Here is a 25,046-nt window from a genome sequence, read left to right as displayed (position 1 = left end):
CGGCTCTGGCCATTAGGGAGATTCCTTGTCTTTCCGAAGCAATGACAGGTGAAGTGGAGCACAAAATCCCAAAGCCTGCCATGGGCCTCTCCACAACCTCAGCACCTCTAATTCTTACAGACAATCATCTTTTTATGAACACTTCTTTCGACCAACATATCTTATGACAGACAACAGATTACCAGTGTTTGAGGAGACAGCCGCACAGTCCATGACACAGAAATACGCCATGCTGTTATTCCATGTGCTGACAAAGGCAAGTGCTCAGAAACACTTTCACTTTTAGTTCAGGGCGCACCAGTGCAAGATGAAAGATGGCAAATGCACATAAAGGTTTTACATCCTCCGACAGTACAAGAAAAGCTTGCTTTCATTATTATGTAATTGTGCTTTAAAGTCTCTGCTTTGCCAATGAAATGCAAATCAAATTATGATGTCTATCATTAGTAACATAAAACTCTGTGATGAGATCTTATCAGTGGCTTCGTAATGTCCTATTCTATTAAAATGTAGATGCAAAATGAAAGTAACTTCAGATCCAAACATAACATGGGGGTTATGTGATGCTGAACTTCTTCTGGAAACTATGACAAAACAATCTACCTTAACATGCGTCACACTTTGTCTAACAGTTACATTTCATGCTAAATGAATGCTTCTCCGACTAATTTATTAACTACTGTAACAGTTTCATGGTCAAGTGATCCCATACCTCTCAATACCACAAACAAAATGCATAATTCACTATGACTCAACATTACATTTCATGTTTACACCTTTCAAGGTGGTATAGACCAACACATTCTCACTCCGACCTCATATCGATGTGTTTGGTCATGGACTTTCCACGTCCGCATACGACATGCAAGGTACCCTGGGTGTGTTGGTTGTTGATGTTCTGGGACGCTGTGTTAAGTTCTGCCTCTTCCATGCATTGTCTTCTTTCAGAATACACTTCCGTTGTCACAGGAAATTTAACGTTTTCATGCAATCTCTTTCAAAATAAACGCGCTACACACTGTTTAGGCAATAAAAGCAAGTGGTTGGGTTTAGGAAAAAAGAACAGGGTCTGGCTTTATAATCTTAAGGGACGCAAACACTGCTCTCTCGGGTGAAAGTTGGGGTTTGTTGGAACATCCACTACCTCTCCCTTCCGTTGCACTCGGACTTCGGCTACCTTCACTTTCGTCCTTGTCCCGCAAACTATAACAGCAACTGGCCGCGTATCATGCCAACGTTAAAGAACGCCTTGTTTTGTTGGTTTCTGATGCTTCAGGTCATTGCCCAAACACCAGATTTCGACAACTTTGGAGTGAGACTGCGCTCTATAGACATGCATGCACCCTCCTCCATTTTACATAGCCTTGATTCAGTGTATCATGCATCTCTACGTTTTATTACAAGTGCAAAGTCACTTACTCATCACTGCATTCTTTATGATTTGGTGGGTTGGACATCACTGACCACTCGCAGACAACTTGCTGGACAAACTTCCAGTACAGTACACATCTATATAACCTTGCAATCTGGTGTGTTTACTTCCTCATATTTAAGTTGGTTAACTTTAAGATGAGAGAATGGAGAAAAAGAGTTACTAAAGACAGATTGTAACTCACTCACTCAGCCACCCAATAAGTGAATAAGTGTGTATGTGTGTATGTGTGTGTGTGTGTGTGTGTGTGTGTGTTCACATACTGTAGGCCAGCCTGATTGACGGTATTCTGCACTGATCTCTGATCTGACGCATCAGCAGTTCAGCAAAAGGAAAACAGGGATGGACAATCAATGACAGGATCAGAACATTATGTCAGAGGCAGAGCCAGCAATTGTACAGTAGACAGACAGAGCAGGAGAGAGTCAAAGGGAGTAGAGGAAGTGATCGATTTTAAAGCAAACTGTTGCATTGCAAAAACTACAAGATTCAGCCTTTACAGAAATTAGGAAAAAAAGAAATCACAGTAAGAGAAAAGTAAATATAATAATCCAAAAATCATGAGCTGCATCAAAGCACTGGTTCCCAACTGGTCCAGCCACAAGGTCCAGATTTCTCCTTAGTCATTAGTCCAAGGTCCACACAGTTTAATATATTCAGCGTCATACTTGTGTTTGGCCGTGTCGTCGAGCTAGTTGATGTCTCTGAAAAGTAGCTGTCTGTTAGTCACTCACTCTACAGCAGGAAACAGCAATTCAAAATAAAAGCTCTTTGCTGGAAAATTACTTTACTTCAAAATAGTGTGTTTTAGACAAACTTGACACGTTTGAGTCACTTGAGGTCCATTCAGAATGAACCTGTGACCCACTTTTGGACCCTGACCCACCAGCTGGGAACCATTGCGTTAAAACACAAGGTCTGTTTATATACTGTAAAGCAGGGGTGTCAAACTCATTTTAGTACATGGGCCACATACAGCCCAGTTGATTTTTAGATAGGCCGGAGCAATACGACCATCACAGCAAAACATGTAACTTCCATCATCGCCAGTATTTTTAAGTGCAGTTTCAATAACATGTCTCAGTTTTTCCTCATTCAGTCAGTCTACTTCTCACTGTCAGTACATGTGCATTTATTCACACATTTCCTGATACAGATTCTTTTGAACTGAAGCTACTGATTGATAATATTTTGCACAATGATCAATATCTTTAAACATAGTCACACTAAGTATTCATTGTTGTATCCGAGACCTGTATTCTAGTCAGGGTGGAAAAGCCTCTGAAGCAGAATTTTACATGAAGTAGGCAACAAAGTGTTTAACTTGCTCCTGAAACCTGGCACCTCTTAGTCTAGTCGTCTAGTGGGCAGGATCGGACCCTTTGGGAGACCGGTTCTGGCCCACTGCTGTAAAGTATTACCAAAAAGCATGATCAGCAAAAACTTAACTGAAATTTTAGAGTCATCAGAGTATGAGGGTGCAAAATCAGCTTTAAATTCTTACACGGGAAAAGGAGAAGACACAGTATTAAAAAGAGACTTTCTGATGCATTTGCTGAAGGAACCTGTTGCAAAATCCCGTCTGCAGAATGAGACTGATAACCTCCAGAAGAAGGAGAAGTAAAGGAAACTGAAGAACTGAATCAACTTTTTACCTCAGCTAAAAAAACGTCAGTTTGTATTTCTTTTCTTAAACTATAAGTACAATAAAGTTCTCTAAGAGACTAACGTACATGTGTTTCGTTGTTTAACCTGTAAGATCTTTCACAGTATGCTGTATGTGTGTATGTGAAATTAATGAAACCATGCTGTGCCCCATTTGCCATTAACTCAACTTTATCAATCTCACTGAACACTAGAAGAAGAAGAAGAAGAAGAAGAAAAACTTAAAGAGGAAAAGAAAAAGAAGAAAAACTACAAGAAGAAGAAGAAAAACTACAAGAGCAAAAGGAAGAAGAAAAAAAAGAAGGAAAACTACAAGAAGAAGAAGAAAAACTTAAAGAAGAGGAAAAGAAAAAGAAGAAAAACTACAAGAGCAAAAGGAAGAAGAAGAAGAAGGAAAACTACAGGAAGAAGAAGTAGAAGAAAAACAGAGGAAAAGACAAAACTACAAGAAGAAGAAGAAAAACTACAAGAAGAAGAAGAAGTAGAAGAAAAACTTAAAGAAGATGAAAAGAAAAAGAAGAAAAACTACAAGAGGAAAAGGAAGAAGAAGAAGGAAAACTACAACAAGAAGAAGAAGACTGGAGCTTTTCAGCTATTGGCTGAAAACGAACACGTGACCCTTACGCTAGACCGGAAGTGTTGCAGCTTGAGCGTGTATATTTGTTTACAGCCGCGAGTTGTCCGTCTGCATCTCGCCGGTGGTGTCTAATGTGACTGAAGATCTTGTCAGTTTTTGGCGAAACATTTTAAATAGGTAGCGCGCGATATCGGTACAGCTTCTACCGCGCGCCTGTCATGTTTGTGCCGTGTAAATGGGAATAGCAGCCGCTAACGAGAAATGCTAAAGTCATGCTTTATTAGCCTGCTAACTTCCAAGGTAACGTTACCCTTCACCGCCATAAGCGTCATGATTTAACCTCTTTGTTTCAAACTGCAAAACTAATCACAACGTTTTTGTGCAGGTGCGAGTATTGGCTCCGTCGCCAGGTTTTACGTTTGCTAGCTAGCAAATGAGCTAATATGGGAGTTACACAAGCCACGGTGACCTCTCACTGTGTGTCTCTTAGAAGATAAGGTATGATTTCACCCACTTTATTAAAACCATGCTTCTTTGTTAAGTTTGTTATTAGTGTTTACAACCTGTGATTGTAGCAGGTGACACAATGTGACTGCTCTCTGCCTGCACCCATCCTCTCCCCCTCAGGGACCAGAGGATGATACAGAATGACCAAAGACCCGGTGCATCATGGCATTGTGTGAAGTCTATTGGGATCACCAGATACCCCTTCCAAAGCTCGCTCCAGTCCGGGCCAAGGTCACTGTCGCCCTGGTGGCTCTCCTGTGCTTCATCAACAGCTATGATGGGGAGTTTGTGTTTGATGATTCTGAAGCAATTGTCAACAACAAGGTATTTGTCTCTCTTACTCACATGTGTTGTTGTACATTTTACGGCACTGCCTCTGCAGCATCAGTCTAACTGTGTGTTTCTGTTTCAGGACTTAAGACCAGCAACGCCTCTGAACAACATCTGGAGCAATGACTTCTGGGGGAGCAACCTGAGTAGTAACTCTAGTCACAAATCCTACCGACCTCTCACTGTCCTTACATTTCGGTAAGGGCATATATATCTGCTGTGTGAGCTCAGACACTGATGTTATACCATGGTTACAAAAATAATTGAATTTGATCAACATGCAGGTGCTTCCTTTGATTAACAGGCCACCTCGACATAGTTCCTGCTAACACTTTAACTATTAGAGTATATGTTATATCAAAGGAAATTTCTGGTGTATTTATCATAAATGTGGCTATTGTGACTCTGTGCTAGTGGCTACTGTAGCGATCCGGGTGAACAAGGACTCATGCAACTGTGTGAGCCTCTTATAGCTTTCCAAATAACCACAATTTTTACATGGATCATTTGCAACACTGAAAGCAAACACAGAAAGAAATGGACTGTAATTGCCATTGTGGCTACCTGCATCAGGAGCTACATCTAGGTCAGCTTTCACATCAGTATGTCTGCATTTAGAAAAGAGGTGTGTAGAGCCCCAGGCAGACGGTTGGTTAGTCTGATCTTGGGCTTATTGGTTTGGCTCCCATTTACAGTAGTCTGTGCAGCTGCTCTGGCACTTGTGTATGGTCTGGCAGCCGGGTAATATGCTGAAGCTTCTCTTTATGTCTGCAAACAAAGGTAGATTTGGATGCATCCCTCCTCATCCTCTGTGTGTAGATATGAGACAGACCAAGGCCTGCTCGGAGACATTACGGAAAATGTGCATCTGTTGCCAGTCACTGGGCTAGTCTGAGTCTAGCACTGTGGCAGGGGGACAGCTCGCAAGGTCGCGAGTCCTCCCTCCCATTCACTCCAGAACATAGAGTGAAAATATTGATTGCAACCACCGTGACGTCACCCAGTTTTGAAGCCTCAAGTTAAGCATTATGGTTGCCACCATCTTAGTTTTTTGGAGCCAGAAGCGACTATATTTGGATGAGAGGCTGGCACTGTGGAGGACTGAAGGGGAGGATCTGACTGAGAAGCCAAGGACACTATCAGCAGACAGCGCTGAAGGCTGCAGCTTGCTCCAGGCTCTTCCTGTCGGAGCTCATGCAGTCTTAATGAGGTGCAGGCTTCAATTAAGCATGCTGCTGCCACCTCAAGCAACAAGGTCACTTATTAGTGCTTCCATCCTAGCAGTTACTGTCCTGGGTGATAGAGCCTACAGATACAACACATGACTAATACTTTTTGTCCTGACACACAGGTCTGTACTTTCTTACATCTGTCATGCATTTAACATGCATATTTCCCCCTCTTGCTGTTGCAGGCTGAACTACCTCTTGGCGGGAGGCTTGCACCCTGTTGGCTTCCACGTGCTGAACATCATCCTCCATGCTGTCATATCTGCCCTTATGATTGACTTGTTTGCCATACTGATTGGTGGACTGGCCTATGATGACAAGGGTAGCATACTGAATCACGCTCCAAAGACTTCTCTGCTTGCTGCTCTCTTCTTTGCCGCACATCCTGTCCACACAGAAAGTGTGAGTAGAGTTCAAGATTTCATTTCTGTGCACAACATCAGAATTGTTACATGCTTGGCTCTCATAGTAGCGCTAAAGAAAACAAGTAGTACAACCAGATGCAATATATTGTTATTATACAACAGTTAGTTCTGACTGAGTAATTTGATTGGACGAGAGGCATTCCATGAGTACTGATATAGAGTACAACATCACTGGGACGTGTAACAGTAAAATCACTCCACTCACAGGTGTTATAAATATAAATACAACCGTTTATTAACCAACTGTCACACTCGCTACATTGACGCAAACTGACACTATAGCTGTACACTATATATACTGAATTATCAATGATCATCAGATAAGGATGAGGGAGAGTGAAAGCTGAATCCGGCCGTGCCAACACCCAGGTTTGCCAACGTTTCATCAGCCAAACTGGACGAAGTTACACAGCTGCAGATCAATGTAAATACAAAGTAGCTTGTGAGTTCTTGGCGTGTGTGCTGCGTTGCCTGGCAACAGACTGGGGGAACTGTTTTTACAGCTACATAACATACTTAAATCATTTATTTCATCACCCTTTGTTAGCATTTCCTTACTCAGCATTGCTGTTTAAGCTGTTGTTGAACTGTTGTATATAAAAGCAATATCACACTCGAGGTCGTGACGTTGTACTGTATATTGTCACGGCTGTAATTGTCCTGAATCACAGCCGTGACGATATACAGTACAAGTCACGACCTCGAGTGTGATATTGCTTAAATACACAGAACAGTAGATACAGTGCTGACAGTATACATTGTCAGTATAGCATACATGCCCTATATATCCCATGAACTCCAAAGTGCTCAACAGTCTAATAGCAACACATAGAGAGGAAGGCTTTGATAGTCATTTGTGCAGAGTGCACTGATTCACATTCGAAACAACAGTGCCAGATTTGAGGGTGTGTGACACGTACACACATCTAAACTGTGTTCAGGTTTGCTCAATAGCAATTGCAAACTATTGTGTTGTGTTATGAAAACTTTTCAGACAACCCACAAAATGACATAATGTTGTCTAAAAAGAAAATGCTGCTAGAAAAACAATAACTGCCAAATACAGCACACAGATAAACCTTCTTTTTTAACACATTGCATTAGATCATAGGTTCTCCAAAAAACTTTGCATAGAAACAGTCTCTGTGTGTGGTTGAAGATAAAACTTAGACAGATTTGGTTAGGCTTGTAAGCTCTATTGAAACCCTGTCTCACCATGCAGTACAGTACAACATCCATAAAAAACTGTTAAAAACTCAGATAAGCCATCTGTGGACTCCCTTAAGGTGTTTTTTGATGATTTATGAAATGAAAAGAACAGCTGTATTTGTTGTTGTTGAAGTGTTACACTCATACGACATATTTGAAAGCTACACTCCTCACGGTTCCAGTACTGCTGCTCATTTCAAGACACAACCACCTCAGCAGGCTCAAACCGGTGCTACTCACCTATGAAGTGTTATTATAATCTTTATTATGACAGAAATTCTGCTTACACATCTATCGGTTCATGTCTCACACACTCCCAGTCATCCAGATGATCTAAATCCAACAAACACATTATTGCATCCATAGATATCCACAAACTGCTGTTGCATCATTTCAAACATCATATTTCTTCACACATTATCCATAATTTATTGCCCTGCATCTGTCCTGACTGTGCATCTACATGTACTGAAATGGAGCAAAAACAGCATTCAGTTTACTTTGGCTATGTGTTGGTTAGGCATTGTAGGTGAATTTAGGTGAGTTTTACAGGACCTGCAAGAGGTATGCTGCAACAATAGTACACAACTGTTGCCCCTCACTAGATTTTATCCCCATTTACTGACATTCCTCTGTGTCAGAGTTGCATTTTCTACTCTTGGTTTTTCCATTTTTCTGACACAGTAAGTCACCAACCTGAAGTGTTAACATGTAACTTCATACAGATGATGAAATCAAAAGTGTACACGCCCATTAATGTCCCGAACACAGAAAATAAGAAACAGAAAATACACTGCTACACACTTCCAGTGGGTCATAAGTGATGATTGAGAGAGATTACTTTAGTATGAGTCTATACATTGTTTTTTAGAAAAATCCTGCCTAGTTTATGCTTAATATTTACAGTATCATGATCAGTGTTGGGCAGTAACACGTTATTAATAACGCTTTACTGCCCAACACTGATCATGACATGACATGACTGTAACACTGTTAGTTTTGACAGTAACTAATACTCTAACGCGTTAGTTTTTAAATTCAGTAACTCAGTTACCGTTACCAAACGGTGCGTTACTCCGTTATTTTTGGCCAGGTTTTAAAACACCATGCAGCATGCAGTATTCCTTCACAAACTGAAGTTCACTTTCACTAAAACATTTTAGCCCTAAACAATAAAAGATAGTCAAGTCAGATAGAGGTATATGAACAATTCTTACCAGAGCATCTTAATGAAACACGTCTCTCACCATCTCTGAAGTCACTGTCGACCTGCTGGCCTCACCACAGTGCTGTAACGTTACATTAAGCGGTAATGTAAGCGCTTCTGTGGATTTTTAGTCCCAGTAACGTTATATCCAGTGACGTGATATCCATTGTTATCCCGAGGAAGCTTTTGTTGTGGACAGACAATGTCTGCGGTGGGTGACAGACTCGACACCATCATGTAGTTCTTCAAATGTTCTCTTTAGCTCATTTTCCATATTTGTATCCAAGTACCATAGTTGTAAAATGTTTAGCTGCCTGGCAGCGAGTGACTCCACTGTAGAAGACATGTTGCATGTTTAGTATACCGTTCAATTGTTTTGTCAAGTTGTAGTCTAACAGTCCCTTGGTTAAACTCCATCCGCTGTCGTTTAGGCGATGTAGCTACGAGCCAATACAGTCAGGAAATGCTTTGGGCTGCAGGGCTGAGTTTCCCAAAACATGATCTTTCTTAGCAACGTTGTCTTCTTTGTGGCTTAGAAAAACTACACTGTAAAAAAGAAAAGCACCTAGCGCCCTCTAGCGTCCCCACTCAGTCATCTACAGCCAGGACGTACTCAGAGTATAGATGACACGCGGGTGCTGGCGTCACGGTCATGGCGTGATGGCGAGCCAAGACGAGATCAGCTTATTTTCGCTCTATAGTCGATGCACCCGTTCCCCAATCGAGCTAGCCTGCGTCCTTGCTTTAAACTTTAGCTGAGTCACAAACAGTTGCCGTTGTTGACCTGTGCTGCCCTTTGAGACGTAACACTGGTTGTGATTTTTGGGCTGCGAACAAACTTTTCTTCACAAAATACAGCAGCACATCACGGTATCTCGATACTAGTCCAGAGGTTTCAATACTAAACATGCAGTGGTTCCATGCCAAGAACAAAAGCCCCGTCTCAGCTGGGAGCGCAGGGCCAAGGAGCATGTGGTAGCACGGCCTGATTATTAACTGTGTTGGGATGCTTATTGACCTGCCAGCATATGTGTGTTTGCTGTAAAGCCTGGCTGGAAGGCAGCAATGCCCCCTCTCCATTCTCTTTAATCATGCAGGTCAAGGACTGGGTGAGACCTGGGGGGTGGGAGGCAGGCAGACTGTTGGCTTAGGCCTGCTGTATGTATCAAAGCAGGCAGCCCCAGGATGCCAGCCATACTGTACCCACACACTGTATACAACACACACACCAACAAGCCATGCTGGTAATGAGAGATTTCTCCCTATCTCTGTTAATAAGCCTCCGTTTGTAACTGGGTGCCCCATGCAAAACAGACTGTGATGTGTGCACAGAATGGAACATGTAATCCAAAATGCAGTAATTCACGATGGGATGTATATTATAATGCTGTTTCTAAATGTATACTCGGTAGTAGTATCGCATTTTCACTCTCTTGCGCTTTCTTATCCCTTCTTCATGTTAATAAGGTGGCTGGTATAGTGGGCCGAGCAGATCTTTTGTGCGCTCTGTTCTTCCAGCTGTCGTTCCTCACCTACTGCAAGGCTTTCAACAGAGGTAGGTATCTTAACGCAAATATGATTCTTCATGTCCACTGTAATACCACACTGCACAGATGTATATAACGCCAGCATCAAACATTCTGCAGCTGCTTGTTTTTAAAATCCATCTATGTTTGAACACCTACATTTTGAGCCTGAACTGTCCATAACCGGCTTGGTCTCGGCTTTGTGTTCCCAGGGAGTGACAGAGATGACAGGTTTTCTGTCCAGTGGGTTGTGGTCAGCCTCTTGCTGTGTGCTGCAGCGATGCTCTGTAAAGAACAAGGCATCACAGTCTTGGTACAAAGTCTTTTTTTTTTTTTTTTTTGAAAGGCGATTTTGTTGTGAGTTGATGCTTTCATCACATCCAGTAAGAACAATGTTAAAAGAGAGACCACATGAGCAATAATCCTCGCCCAGTTAATACTTTATGAAGACATACCAACTGATGTGATCTCTTTTTGTTCTTCTTGCTTACATAAAAAATAATTCTCATGTTTTTCATATGTATGATGGGAGCTAAAGATCCATTTTGTTGCTGACCTATATACATTTTAAATGCCATTTCTGCTTTTTTTCCTCTATGTATTTTCCTTCAGGGTGTGAATGCAGCCTTTGATGTCCTTCTGATCTGTAATGTTAATGTGTATGAACTTAGCCAGAGGCTACTCCTTAGGAAGAATCTACTCGATGTGAGTTACAGTTTATATTCCCGCCCCCTCCCCTCCCTTCTGTCATAAATTATGCACTCTCTCGTATGATTAATGTCACATCACATACACTTTCTATGTAAAGCAATATGAATTTAAGTTCATTGTAGTTGTAAAACAGCGCTTAGCTGCAAGTAGCTAACAAATATTGATTTTTCTGTGTCAGTAACCAGTGGTGATATTTTTTTTGACAGTTAAGTGAGATATTTCGAACAGGATTGCTTACACGATTGGCTCTCATGGGTCTTGGAGGACTCTCAATGCTCTATGCACGCTGGAGGATCATGGGAACAGGACCGCCGGCATTCACTGAAGTAGACAACCCTGCCTCTTTTGCAGAAAATATATTTCTTAGAGTGAGTAAGATTTTTTTGTGGAAGTTAATCATTGTGAGATACAACATTTAACCACACGTTAAAGGGACAGGTTACCTCTAAATCAAAAATACATATTTCTCCTCTCACCTGTAGTGCTATTCATCAATCTAGTTTTGATGTGAGTTGCTGAGTGTTGAAGACATCAGTCTTAGGATGTCTGCCTTCTCTCTAGTATAATGTAACTACGTGGCGCTGAGCTTGTGCCCTCAAGCTGAGTGCTAAAGAAAAAAGATTGAAAAATCAACAGCAATGTCTCCTTCCAGAAATCATGACCCGGTTACTCAAGATAATCCAGACCTCCTTGTGTGCAGTTACATGTAGGAACTATTTTATTTCTCTTGAACTACATCCACCAACCGCATCACAATGCAAAAGAAACCTGCATCTACACATTGACTAAAGGCTCGTGCCAATGCAATATGTTAACATTAACGGCTATCAGTACTTAATACCGTAAAGGTATCCAACGGCATAACCCAGTACCAAGTATTGAAACTTCTCCAGTCAAATGATTCCCACATTCGATCCTTTTTGTACCTAGATCTAGAAAAAAAAGACTATTTTTCATGGTTGTTCTTGCAGCCGATCACCGTAAATGATCTTCGATTTATTGTGACGTTTGATTGGCCCACTACTGGACCTCTGTCAGGAGCTCTTAGGATTATCTCCTGGCATTTTTTTATGATAAACAAGCTCTATTTAAAGCATTTTAATGCACTCTGGCACTGTATTTATACTACATGTACAAAAAGAATCCCAGTGTGAATTAATTTATTTTCTTTGTGAATAAGAAAATAGTCAGGGGCCATGAGGCTCACTACTGCAGCAGCTACAGCCCAGCTACAACAGTTTGTGGTGTATTTGTTGGCAGTTCAGCATGTACAATTCATACACTTATTTTATAAATATTTTGATAAATGTAACACTTACAAAATGTATCTGTGTAAAGATAATTTGGATGAAGAAGAGTGGTGGTGGCATTTTACGCAACAAAATACCTCTGTTAACACAATGGTTATCAAATGTAGTCGAAAAATATTGCATTTGCAATACTCGGCCTTTTAATGGCGTCCCTTTCGACTGAGCTGTAACACTAGCTCAGTGGTGCTAATGGAGCTAGCAGTAGATGCACGCTTCCTTCTGTACAGTGATACTGTTGGCAGGTGTAGTTCGGTAGAAAGAAAATAGTTCTTACATGAAACTGCTCACAACAAGGTCTGTGGATTATCTTGAGTAACTGGGTCATGATTTCTGGAAAGAGACGTTGCTGTTGAGTTTTTTAAATGTATTTCTTTGGTGTTTGGGCACCATCAACGTAGTACCATCTAGTTCCATTATATTGGAGAGAAGGCAGACATCTCTACAGCTGATATCTCCAACACTTGGCAACTCACAACAAAACAATCTAGACTGATAAGTAGCACTACAGGTAAGAGAACAGATATGCTTTGTTGATTTTGGGGTGATCTGTACTTTAAATAGCTAGCATCTGGATCAGGGAAACTCAGCTTGCTTTGCCCGTGGGGTCACTTTTGCAAAATGACAGGAGGCCACGGGCCGGACGCAGCAGCCCTACAGAGGTCAGGTGTACGCAGGGGTATGTCTAGGAATTGAGGACTTCTCTCTTCCCTCTGTTGGGGCTCTGGCGATCATCTCATGGCTTTTTTCTGATAATCAAACTCCATTCTGATGCTTTTATTATGTGCTCTGGCACTGTATTTATACTAAAAGTACAAAAAAAATCCCAGTGTGAATCAGTGTATTTTCATTGTGAATTAGAAAATAGTTGGGGGCCATCAGGCACCCTGTTGAGGGCCAGATTTGGCCCACGGGCTGTAAGTTGAGTATCACTGATCTCCATCATATATAGTAATATCATGTTGTTATAAGTGTAATTGGGTGAACTGTGTGTTTGAATGTATGTTAGGATCTATGCAGCAATGAACTGACTGTAAATGAAGCATATTTCATTCGGTCATAGTTTAGGTCTAATCAAACGTCTAATATTAGGTTTGCCCCAAGTAATCTTCATCATGAAACGCAGTGATTGACTTTGATTCTGAATTTGAAATGCTTTTCCTCCCTCATCTTCCCCTACTCTCTCCCATTCTGCCCCCCTCCCGCTCCTCTTTGATTGGCAGATAGTGAACTATAATTACTACTACTCTCTGAATGCCTGGCTGCTGCTGTGTCCCTGGTGGCTGTGTTTTGATTGGTCCATGGGCTGTGTGCCTCTCATTAAGTCAGCCACTGATTGGAGGATGGTGTGGCTGCTGCTGCTCTGGTGCGTCCTGATAGGCTTGATAAGCCAAGCCTTATGCTCGCAGGACAGCCAGAGAAGGAGGTAAGCGAGCACTGCCATCTCGCACTCGCTGCGGATGAAACGAAGTACATGTTGGCCTCTCTAGACTTTACACTTCATTATGAAAATTGTACCATATCCAGCTCAGTGTGACCGGAGCACCAAGTCTGGATTGAGTTTTAAAATTCTCTGTTGGTTTAGAGACAGACTGAGTGTGTGCTTCACAGGGAAAGTTTCCTGTGTTTATTGAGTCTACATACAGTGTCAGACCGCCATTTTAAAGTGTCACACACATGTATATAACCTTCTGGCATTTAGTGACCTCTCTCTCTCCCTGCCAGGACACTGACCTTGGGTCTGGTGCTGCTGGTGGTCCCCTTCCTGCCGGCCTGTAACATTTTTTTCAGGGTGGGCTTCGTCATTGCTGAGCGAGTGCTCTACCTGTCTTCAGCTGGCTACTGCCTACTGCTGGCCTACTCTGTGGGACACTGCTGCTGCCGCTGGTCCAAATACAGGGTAGGGCTGAATCCTAACATCTAAGTAAAGCATACCACATCCTGTCGAACCCTCACTTTCCAACAACCCAGTGACCTTTCTGTTTCTATGAGCCACCACCGTCCTGGTTTCCAACTCTTTTATTTCACCATCTGTTAACGCAGCTTTAACGATTCAGTAACTCAGTGATGCAGAGCAGGGGCAGGCATGAGAAATGACTAATGACTCACCTATAAAGGGATGATGACAGCAGGTGGCGTCCACGTGTTACACAGATACATTTGCAGGCTATTAACTCTGAGTCACAGATAATTGATTTTTAAGCTTAAGGGTGATAATGATTTACAGTACGTGTTTGTTGAATGTCTTCTTTTCCAGAAGCCGCTGTTTGTGTCGGTGCTCGCGCTGTTGTGTGTGTATGTAGCTCGCTGTGCTCTGCGCAGTCACCAGTGGCGGTCAGAGCAAAGCCTCTTCACCAGTGCGCTGTCTGTCTGTCCGCTCAATGCCAAGGTAAATACAGCATGTGTCAGTAAAACGTTTGTCCACATGTGGAAACAGATTGCAGCCAAGTAATTAAAAACACTCTGATGCTTGCCTCATGTGTTGACGACTGCTTCCTCAGGTCCATTATAATGTCGGCAAGAACCTGGCTGACAGAGGCAACTCTACTGCTGCTATCGCATATTACAGAGAGGCAGTCAGGTTTGTCTCCTCACACGCAGTGGCAATCCAATCAGCTACGTGCTAGCTGAGAGGGCTGAGTCATGTTAACTGTATTCTCTCTGTGGCTTTTAGGCTGCATCCTACGTACGTCCACGCCATGAACAACCTGGGGAATATCCTGAAGGAGAGGAATGAGCTAATCGAGGCAGAGCAGCTGCTGTCTAAAGCCGTTTCTATTCAGTACGTCGCCCAACACATAGAACACTCTGCTCACTACAGACAGACAACCAATTTATTTTACTCACTCCAGATATCTTGAAAAAGCTCCCTACTGAATATATTTTTTTTTAATCTGTGTAGGCCGGACTTTGCTGCGGCGTGGATGAATCTGGGTATAGTTCAGAACAGCCTGCAGAAGTTTGAGGAAGCGGAGCAGAGCTACTGGAACGCCATCCGCTTCCGGAAAAAATACCCAGACTGCTACTATAACCTGGGACGCTTGGTGAGACACAAGGGTGTTAAAAATACAGCAGCTTTAACAAACAGAAATAAAGGTTATAATCAGTTCTATTTGGTGCTGCTCTACAACTCCAATCCTAAAATTTAAACCAAATTAAAAATAATAAAACTTATATTTATTGGTTGTTTTTTTATCACACATAGAGAAAGAGAATTTATAACAGTGTATGTCTCTTGTCATGACAGTATGCCGACCTGAACAGACATGTGGATGCTCTGAACGCGTGGAGGAACGCAACTGTGCTAAAACCTGACCACAGTCTGGCTTGGAACAACATGGTCATACTGCTGGACAACACAGGTATTAACCAAACGCACACACACGCACAAAGATACCACACATCACAGACACTGAAACCAGCTATCACTCTGATTTAGAGATCTGCTAATATACAGAGTAACACAAGACAACCTCTTTATTTACAATGCTGATAAATGTGTCTTTAATATCAGAAATACTATAATTGCTGTGATATACTGTTGTCAGAAATATCCATTAATCGACACATATCAATTCTGAATATTTGAAAAGTATTCAATACTCATTTTTTATAATAATATGATAATACTATTTTATTTGTACAGTACTAATCTAAACAAGGCCACAAAGTGCTTCACAGAGTGCATAAATATATGAGAACAGTTACAAATCACAAAAGTAAAGGGAAAACAGGGAAAGCTTTACTATGAAAATATGTTTTAAGCAATGATTTAAAAACGGAAAGCTAGCAAGCTAGCCAGCCTTTGGGCCTTGATGGCAAAAGCCCAGTCACCTTTAGTTACCAACTTCAATCTGGGGACAACTAGTGAGGGCAGGTTTGAGGATCTCAGGTCACGACTTGGAGCGCATGTAGTCAGAGGCTTAGCTTTATAACTCGCTAAACCATGTTGAGCTTTTAAAGTTATTTAAGCATCTTAAAATCAATTGTAATATATTTTTGTAATCTGTTTTTTGCGTTAATCATAGGGGATGTGCGCGATTAGCCATCGAAATGACTAAACATCGACCCTCTTGCTAGTCGGCACCAGAAATATGAGTCGGTTAAACCAATTAGTGTTTTATTCTTGTACAAGGCCGCTTAACTGTCATGCAGCCGCCCGCCACTAGTGGGTGCTACAGAGCTGTCAGACAGCAGTCCCCCTCCCCGCGGTAATGCTCGAGTAGACTGGAGTTTTAAAACAGCACGGTGACAAATCAGAGAGATGTCCTCTTGCAAAACCAGCGCGGTTTGGCAGTACTTGATCTAGAAAATGAATTTAGCAGCAGTTTATCTTTTTTGAGATGTTGTATTATTTGTTAACTTTAAGTGAGTTGTTGTCAGATAATGTGCAGGGTTTACATTCATACTGCATGGAGCAAAATGCCTCTCATTTCAGCTGGAATTTGATTATAATTTAGTTGTTTTATTTACTTTAAAGTGAATTGCTATCATTTCTGTCAGATAATCTGCAAGGTTCAGTGTGCCCCACATTTCAGAGGCGATTTATTTATTTTAGATGTTATTTTAGTTGCCGTCATGTTCATGTTCATGTTCATGTTTTCCCTTTTTGAGACTAGTCGACTCCTCTTAATTGAAATTTTCGTTTAGTCGACAGGGAAATTAGTCGCCAGAAACATCCCTACTACTAACCGCGAAAAGAAAGCTGATTGTTATTGTGTTATTGATTGTTATATTCAGGGTTAACAGTTAGCACCAGCCAACTGCAGGTAAATCATGCAAGTGGCTGCGAGATTTGTGCCGCTCACCAGTCAAAAAAACCCAACTGTAATCTACTGAGTGGTCAGTAGATTTTGTATCCACCAGTTACAGTGATAGGTGAATAAAAAAGTTAATTTTTACCCCTGGTTATATTTAGTGTTAAATATTGATATATTTTTTGTCAGGCAAGTTAGAAATTTCAGTATCCTGACAACGCTAGTGTCATACTGTGTAAATAAAAAATGTAATGACATGTAATAGTAATAAATATATTAAATTAGTATGATAATAATAAGCTTTACCCATTTGTCAGATTATATTTATCTAAGAAGAGTGAAGTGCATTGTGTAAAGTGACTACTTTGAAAGAACTCTGTGTTCTGGGTGCAGCTTGTTCCAGCATTAACAGCCAAGAAACACAGCGTTGTTATTTTGGAAAGGCAGGAAATCTAAATGGCCAACAAGATTAGACCGGAAGAGCAGGAATCAGCAATGCTTGAAATTTATGTATTAAAGCTTTGTGTTGTGAGTTTTGAAGGCACTCTTCCCTGCCGTGTGGAGAATGCTCTGATTTCCAAACGCTCGAGCCGTTTTGTCAGAAGCCGCTCCCGTGGGGGCGGAGTCTCCCAGGAGGGCACTGGAACCATCCAATCAGGGCCCAGTATGTTCCTGATCAAACGTGGGCAAGCACAGCCAGAACAGCGCCCCCTCAGAGTCCCCCCACCGCATTTGTTCCCCAAATCTGACAGAAATAATTCTACCCCTCTCCCCAGCTCCCCCACCAAACAAAAAGAAGGGAGAGAAAAGAAGAACAATAGGTGTCATTTTCAAATAGCAAGGAATTGGGAATATTCTTTTCTCTTTGGTGTTCAAACCCCCCCTCTTTTGTTTTGATCATTACACAAACAAAAGGCAGAATCAGTGTAGATTCAGGCAGAGGCGCTCAGACACAGTCACACATGTAGGCGCATGTTGGCAAGCTGTGTCTGAAGGGCACAGGCCATGACTCAGGACGTGACTGTCATTGTCTCTCTGTCTGTCTCTCCGACTGTCTGTCTCTCTCGCGCTTTCTCCATTTTCTGGCCAGACATCAGACGGGTCTGTGACAGAGATCAATAACCCAGTGGGCCTTGTGTTCAACCTTAATTAGGAGACTAAACCGCTCCTCCATGTGTGGAGAGGGAAAAACTCTGCTTTAGACACTGCTGACAAATAAAGCAAGCAGTCAGATTCTCTCCACACCAGCTGTTATTTACAAATGTATCTCTGGATTTGTTTTGTTAACTGCGTATGAATGTTAACACACCATTTTAGCAGCATATATGTTGAGTAAATTACACTTAAATACATGTGAGCAGTGGTGTGTATCACAGAAAAATCAGGTTTTGACATTGTTTGTACTCGTCTGTCTTCGAGGTAACTTGGGTCAAGCAGAGCTGATCGGCCGAGAGGCTCTGAGGCTCCTCCCCAACGACCACACGATCATGTTTTCATTGGCTAATGTCCTGGGGAAATTACAGAAATATAAGGTCAGTCGGAGTCGTGTAAACATTTTGACTCTGAATATTATTTTTCATGCATGTTGATGATTTTATTCCTCAGAGTCTTTTGCTTTCAGCCAGAAGTAGTACATTTCTTTGTGTCATAAAGGGAAAAATAATTCAGTGTTGTTTTGTTGGGGTTTTTGTCCTCAGGAGTCAGAGGGCTTCTTCCTTCATGCTCTCCAGATCAACCCAAATGCTGCTAGTTGCCATGGCAATCTAGGTAAGCTACTGCAACTTTGCCTGTGTCACATATTTAAGAGATTCCAGGCGATCAAATGCTTAAAAAGATAATTGTGCATGCCAGCAGAAGAAATAATGTGCAGCCTACCTGACCTGTATTGAACGCCCTAAATGAATAGAATTAGACTGGTCGCTGCCTCTCAGCTTGAATTGCGTTTCTGTTTTTCCCCTCAGCTGTGTTGTATCATCGCTGGGGAAAGCTGGAGCTGGCAAAGAAACACTACGAGCTGTCTCTTAAGTTGGACCCTGAGGCTCCTGGGACCAGAGACAACTATAACATGCTGCGACGCAAACTGGACCAGCTTAAATGCCCTGCGCCCTGAGGGAGCTTCACTGGAACCCCTGCCTACCGTAAAACAAATTTTTCCATTGTTCCACTTTGTATTATTTTATCTCACTAATTCTGGCTTTGTACCATTTGGAAATAAAGACCATGATCTGTGTGTCGGGCTCTAGTTTTGTTCTTTCGGGGGAACAAGAACTCTTAAAAGGGAAAAAGCAATATGTTGCACAGTTGCAAGTTTGTGAGACTGTTTGTGTACCAAGAGTCTAATTTGATTTCATGGGTGTGAAATGTGTCTGGGGCAGGTGTGCTGGATGCCTGTGCTGGTTACATGGTCGTCCGCGCTGTGCTGCTTTTGTTGCTCCATTTGAAGGCCATGTGGAACTGATCCACGGTGAACCCCATCCTCTTTTCATCTCTTGCCCTGTGTTGTGTCAGCTGGACCGAGCACCAGGCATGTGTGAGTCCAGAGAATTTGTTGTAAAAGTTATTTGATTTGGCCCTTTCTCAGGAGTTCCAAATGTCCCTGTGCTGAAGAGCTGCTACAGCTTGGACCAGGAATCTGCGAATCACAAATGTAGTCTTAATTCAAGCAGGAAAAACAGTCTGTGAGAGGCATCAGCCGGCTAGCGCTGACCACTGGTGGGCTAATGTGGTTATCATGTTTGTTTTTTAATGCCCGTCTCTTTGTTCCTGAGTGATGTGGCACTCTGAGGTTCAAAACCCCCTTTAGCTCCCTGCCTCTGCTGAAGCCTCTGTAGTTAATGGGAGAAAGGTGTTTGTGCCGGGAAGTTTTTCTGAAGTGTCCACGAGGAGACGAGGGGTCAGCCGAGACAGGAAACCCATGGCCGGTGCTGTATGAAAACAGCTCTATAGCGCAGAGCCTTCAAAGGGAGAAGGGGATGATCTCCCCGGGGACTGTGCATGCACGCACACACATACATACTCGCACACAAGGCCCGACGGTCTTGGAAGAATGCCGCTGAGGGAAAAGGCGACCCCAGTGTGAAACATCAGTCAACAAGTGTGCACCCGGGGTCAAAGTTCAACGCACTTCTATTTTTTCACCTGCTTCCTACAGCTCGCAGGGAACTTTTGAAGCTCTGGCGGGCTGGTATGGCTTTGCTGAGTTTGTTTACACATACAGTACAATACACCAGTTGATGCTTTGATGCTCGGGAGATGTTACTGATACGCACGTCGGGGGGTGCCACAGCACACACGACCGTCGACGTCCCCCTAAATATGCAACTAATATCACATGATGAAATTTCCTTCTTACTCAACTCTGTTTTTATTTCCGCCGCTTTGATGTAAAGAGTTTGCGATAGATAAAGCCGAAAGCACAACAAATAGCCTGTACAGCACGGCACAGTCCCAAGTATTGTTTAGTTAAAGATGAAACCTGTTTCAACAAGACTCATGTAAAGGTCAGTATGGTGAAAGGACTTCATGCTATGGAGCGAATGCAGGCAGAACAAGATCAAAAAGGTTTGGATAGTGACATTCGAGACTGAAAGCTCTTCCCTCGTATTATTTTTCGTCATGCAGTGTAACATGCAGTGCCGCCGATGTACGGCCGGCACCAAAACCATCAGCTATTCGCTTTATGTTCATATGGATCCTTTCTTTACTTTCCGTGTGATCCTTTCATTGGGTGCCTGCAGCTGACTGTCTAGCTGCACAGCTGTGCTGGCACATCAGTGGGGGAGCCCACTTTTATCATAATCATTCTTTGAATACCTTTCATTATCATAAAATATGTGAGTATTAAAGGGATGGATTCACCGACCCCGCCAACATCTTCATTATCCATTCTGACTGACAAAAACCTGCTGTCCTAGGGAGTGACATTAATAAAAGATGGGATACTACAGCCTTATGAAGTCCTCTCCTTGTTCTTCGGGTTTCCACTGTACACCTTTTACCTGCTTGGTTGCTCTGTCACAATGATATAATGAAATCAGCTCTCAGGAGGGGTGCTTTATTGTGTTCTATTAATCACACTGATGAGTTTTGATCATTGTAATCAATGGATTCGGGAGAGCCGCGTCTTGATTGTTCACAGCCAAAATCTGTAATAGTAAATTCAACAAACTCGTTATAAAAAAAAACATTGTCATCCCTTTGTTGCTGCAGCACATTCAACAGAAGAACAAGAAGCAGGGGAGCACTAATTTGAACCCAGTGAGGGTGTTTTGGAACAGCAGGTGTGCTATTTTGCATCTGATAAGCACCAACAGCCACCACCCCCCAACAAAATAAAGAAACACAGGGCTTATCCAAACTGCTACAATAAAATGTCCATTAAATGAAGCAGCAGAGGGAACAGGCGTGATGGTCGCCCCGGGATTGCGAGAACGGTAACCTTTTTGAATTCATGATTTTAGCCGCATTGTCGAGAAAACCTCGAGATTTAATTTGACGAAGCACAGGAAGCAGGCACGGCAGCTTGAAGCACAGTCACAAACATACTGTACATGTGTACGAGTGGCTTTGACAGAGTTCTCATCAATGTGACAGGATGTGATCAAGGGCAGTCCTGTGATGTGTCCGCTGGGCCTCTGCGCGGCCCCCACTGTCCCTCCCTCCCGCTCCCCCCCCCCAACCACAACAATCCTAATGGGCTCTGATGGGCACCTCCATCTTGCCTGTCTAATTGATGTAAATACTGCGCATTTGAACCCACAGTCCTTCCCACCATCCCAGCCTGCCCCTCCCTCTGTTTCTTATAACAGTAGGGGTCAGAGGTTAGGCTGACTGAGTGATCATTAGAATGGCAGCCCTTATTAGAGGAGCAGCTTGTCTGACACCCCATCCACATCCCGGAGAGGGACCCACCCTGTCCGCTTCATCTAGATCATATTACATGACACGACCTCAGAACAGATACTACCAGTGCACTACAACACTGTAGGCCACTAGGGCACGGTGGCATTTTCGGAGGGGTCCCCTCGCCTGTCACAGCGCTTCCCTGACACCACTCTGTCCGTCTGGCTTGGATGCACTCTGTCATTTTAAGGAGGGCTACTGTCAGTGGGTATTGGGACCGTCGTGTCTACATGCCCTGGCATTTTCAGTGGCGTTCGCTGTAACGGAGCATCCAGCCACCCTCTTGAGAGTCTGTGATGTCGCGGCCAATGATTAATAGTTAGAGATGGGCTATAAAACGTCCAGTGTGGCCAGATGCTAGCCAGGGCTTTGCTGAACTGATATAACAGACATGGTCTGCCAATTTGGCTCCCTTACAAAGCCTGGAAGTTCCCCAAGATTGATTCTGTTTCTATGTAGCGGTGCCCTGGGGGCTGAATGTTGAGGATGCACTCTTGTGAAAAACGTTGTGGTGTATTATCTGCAGCTGAGAAACGCACTAAATGCTCATGGATACGACAAAAAGGCTGATATACTCTCTGACATTTGCATGCAACAGTGGAAATTTAAGCCGATTTATGATCATTTTTATCATTTCTTGAGTCAAGCTAAGGCTCTCTGGCTGCAGATGAAAAGGGGTGGTGGGGGGTGGGCTGGGATAATTTGCAGCAGGAGCCTTCTGAGGCTGTTTTGCAAAACAAAACGAAGCAGCTAGACCCTTATTGAAAAATATAGTGCAGTGAGACGGAAATTTATTAACTGGCACCAGTTAATGTGTGCATTATTCATTTCTGGTGAGCATGAAAAATGATCTAAAGAGGTTTGAAATTGCAGACGCGCAGGCTGACTGCACAGTGGCTGGGCTCGCTGGTTCGTTTCATCCTCTTGCAGGGGTGTTTGGGCGGAGAGGTGGAGGGACAGAGGGGATGGAGGGTGGAGGGGAGGAGTGCGAGGCCCTTTTCTGGACAGTAGGGCTTTCCAGTAACAGCTGTGCTTCTCTCACGAGGGGGCGGCAGCAGCACTGGGAGAGAGGCTGCTTGGGACAGATGGACCAGCCCAGCACCACCTCCCCTCTCACCTCCCACCGCCGCTTCTCTTATTAAAAATACATCTCTACCACTATTAACGTGTGTAGCTGAGTGTATGTATACATGCATGCGTGTTGTGTGTGCGTGTTGAAGAACATGCAAAGGCTCATGAAGTGTATTTAAAGTTTTGCCCTTGTAGGTGCTGTTGAATTTCAAGCTGCTCTTTCAGGTGGTGAGTAGTAAGTCCAGTTTTTCTCTTGTTCATTTCCCTTCCTCTTGTCCTCTCTCATTCTGCTGTTCTCTCTGACTTTCTTCTCCTCCTTCTCTCCACCGCTGCTACAGTAGGAGGTGTTGGGCAGTAGTCGGTGCCAGTGGCATATGGCTTTCCACTGTGCTAAACATTCATACAAAAGACAGGCCCATCAGTCATGGCTGTGGCCGGATGAGGGGAGAGAGCAGGCCTCTGATGAATGGTGTTTAGGACTTACCTGCTGTTAAAACATTACCTCCCAAACACCGGCTCCCCGAAGCACACACAACATTAAGAACTGTATAATATGAAATACGGCCCTCGAGTGCACACATCATGTACGCCAGGTTATAGCAAATACTAAATATGCTTCTCAAAGCCCTCGCACAGAACCCCAGGTCAGGCCTTCATAGACCAATTAATGCAGAGCATCTGCTGTATAGAGGGAGCATGCTAAAGAACTTCCGAGCCATTTTAGGCAGTTTAATAAGGAGAGCCGCTTCCTGCTTGCTCCAATAGCTCTCATTGCTAGAGTAAGCATGGAATGGGTCTCCTCGATTAGACCAAATTAATCCATTCTTCAGGGATTCTTTTTCTGGTTCTATGGTGAAAAACCGGCGCGCCTTTGTTCTTCCTTGAGCCCCGGTGTTTTTTCTGCCAAATTTAACAGAAGGCTCGGAGGGTAACAGGGGTCCAACCCAGTATCACCTTCTGGAGCAGAGCAACTAGCAGAGAAAGACAATCAGCCTGAACCCTGCTGTCTCCAGCACAAAGTGAAAAGACTCTAATTGGGCTTTTTTACGCTGCATTTTCCTGCAGGATTGCTGGATCATGAAAAAGCAATTAAAGCTCAGAGCTGCAATTCATTCATTCTCATTTTTATCCTTTCATTGGAAATTTGAAATCACTTATGTGAGTCAAGACTTATGCTTTTTGTTGTTGTTTTTTTCTAACTGCGGGAGAGACCAGCTGTCGGCTTAAAGGATCCTACCACGTATTTAGACGAATAAAAATACGGTCACATTACAAGAAAATTAAGGTTCTTCAGCACCTCAACATAAATTCAAATTAGATCTTTAAATCTACAACCATTTGCACAAAAAACCCTTACCTTTAAACACTAACACAAACATAGATAGGACTGTAGTTCTCCATGTTACACCTAGAGGCAGTGCTGCCCACAAAACCATGACCTCAGGACTGCAGTGGAAAAAAAAACCTCTTTATAGATTATTGTTTTTATTTTGCCTGTAAAGGAAAATATGTGTCAGTCAAAGAGCAGGTCAGAGGTCAAAGATAAAACAGCAAAGCATGTCATGGAGATTTAAATAACATTTAGCTTTAGTTTTTGACAGTCATGGTGTGTGAGAGTGAGGAGACATTACTGCAGGTCAGTTTGAACCTGATCTAAATGTGTCACACAAGTGCTCATGATCACAGATTTATTAGTCTGGAAAACCTAAAATAAAAATCTTATAATTTAGATAATAGATTACATTTTTGTGCAGACAAATGCAATATTGCAGAGGACATTTGGATTTAGAGCAAATGCAATTTTACATGTCGTGTTGACTTTTACTTTGCTTTAACATGTTTTTATTGAGACCTTTATAAAATTGAGACTTTTAAAATGTGACTTTTTAAGTGTTATATGTCTAATGCAATTTATTGTGTTGTGATGTTAAGTTTGCATTTGACTTTTAATGTCTTGAACACAATTTTAATGAGACTTTTTATATATGTTTACATCTTGACCCCAGGAAGAGAAGCTGCTACCTTAGTGGCAACTAAAGGGGATCAAACTTAAGAGTAAAGGACAAAGAATTAGGAATAGTAGCATTAAATTTTACATTTTCATTTCTTCAAAAATAATAACAATTACAGTGTGATCACCCCCATTATTTGAGTAAATATCTTTTAGAACCCATAATCGAAAGAGCCTTAA

The 25,046-nt window shown here is 42.6% G+C and overlaps 1 protein-coding gene across 1 annotated transcript; it reads left to right on the top strand.

Annotated features, from left to right (window-relative positions):
* The first annotated feature begins 3,736 nt into the window (after nt 1–3,736).
* Nucleotides 3,737–19,112, top strand: tmtc4 (transmembrane O-mannosyltransferase targeting cadherins 4). Its single transcript, XM_049593586.1, is given in 20 exon segments — nt 3,737–3,974; nt 4,060–4,172; nt 4,302–4,354; nt 4,356–4,505; nt 4,594–4,709; nt 5,926–6,142; nt 10,049–10,136; nt 10,320–10,420; nt 10,720–10,812; nt 11,025–11,186; nt 13,349–13,551; nt 13,851–14,025; nt 14,383–14,514; nt 14,627–14,706; nt 14,800–14,907; nt 15,028–15,169; nt 15,373–15,487; nt 18,302–18,414; nt 18,580–18,649; nt 18,844–19,112. Coding segments are annotated over 18 exon segments (2,247 nt in total). The 5' UTR covers nt 3,737–3,974; nt 4,060–4,172; nt 4,302–4,321; the 3' UTR covers nt 18,993–19,112.
* Nucleotides 19,113–25,046: the final 5,934 nt, after the last annotated feature.

Source organism: Epinephelus fuscoguttatus, linkage group LG13, assembly GCF_011397635.1.
Source record: "Epinephelus fuscoguttatus linkage group LG13, E.fuscoguttatus.final_Chr_v1".
Lineage (NCBI taxonomy): Eukaryota > Metazoa > Chordata > Actinopteri > Perciformes > Serranidae > Epinephelus > Epinephelus fuscoguttatus.
The sequence above is the reverse complement of the archived record's forward strand: the minus strand, read 5'-3'. Positions and strand labels throughout refer to the sequence as shown.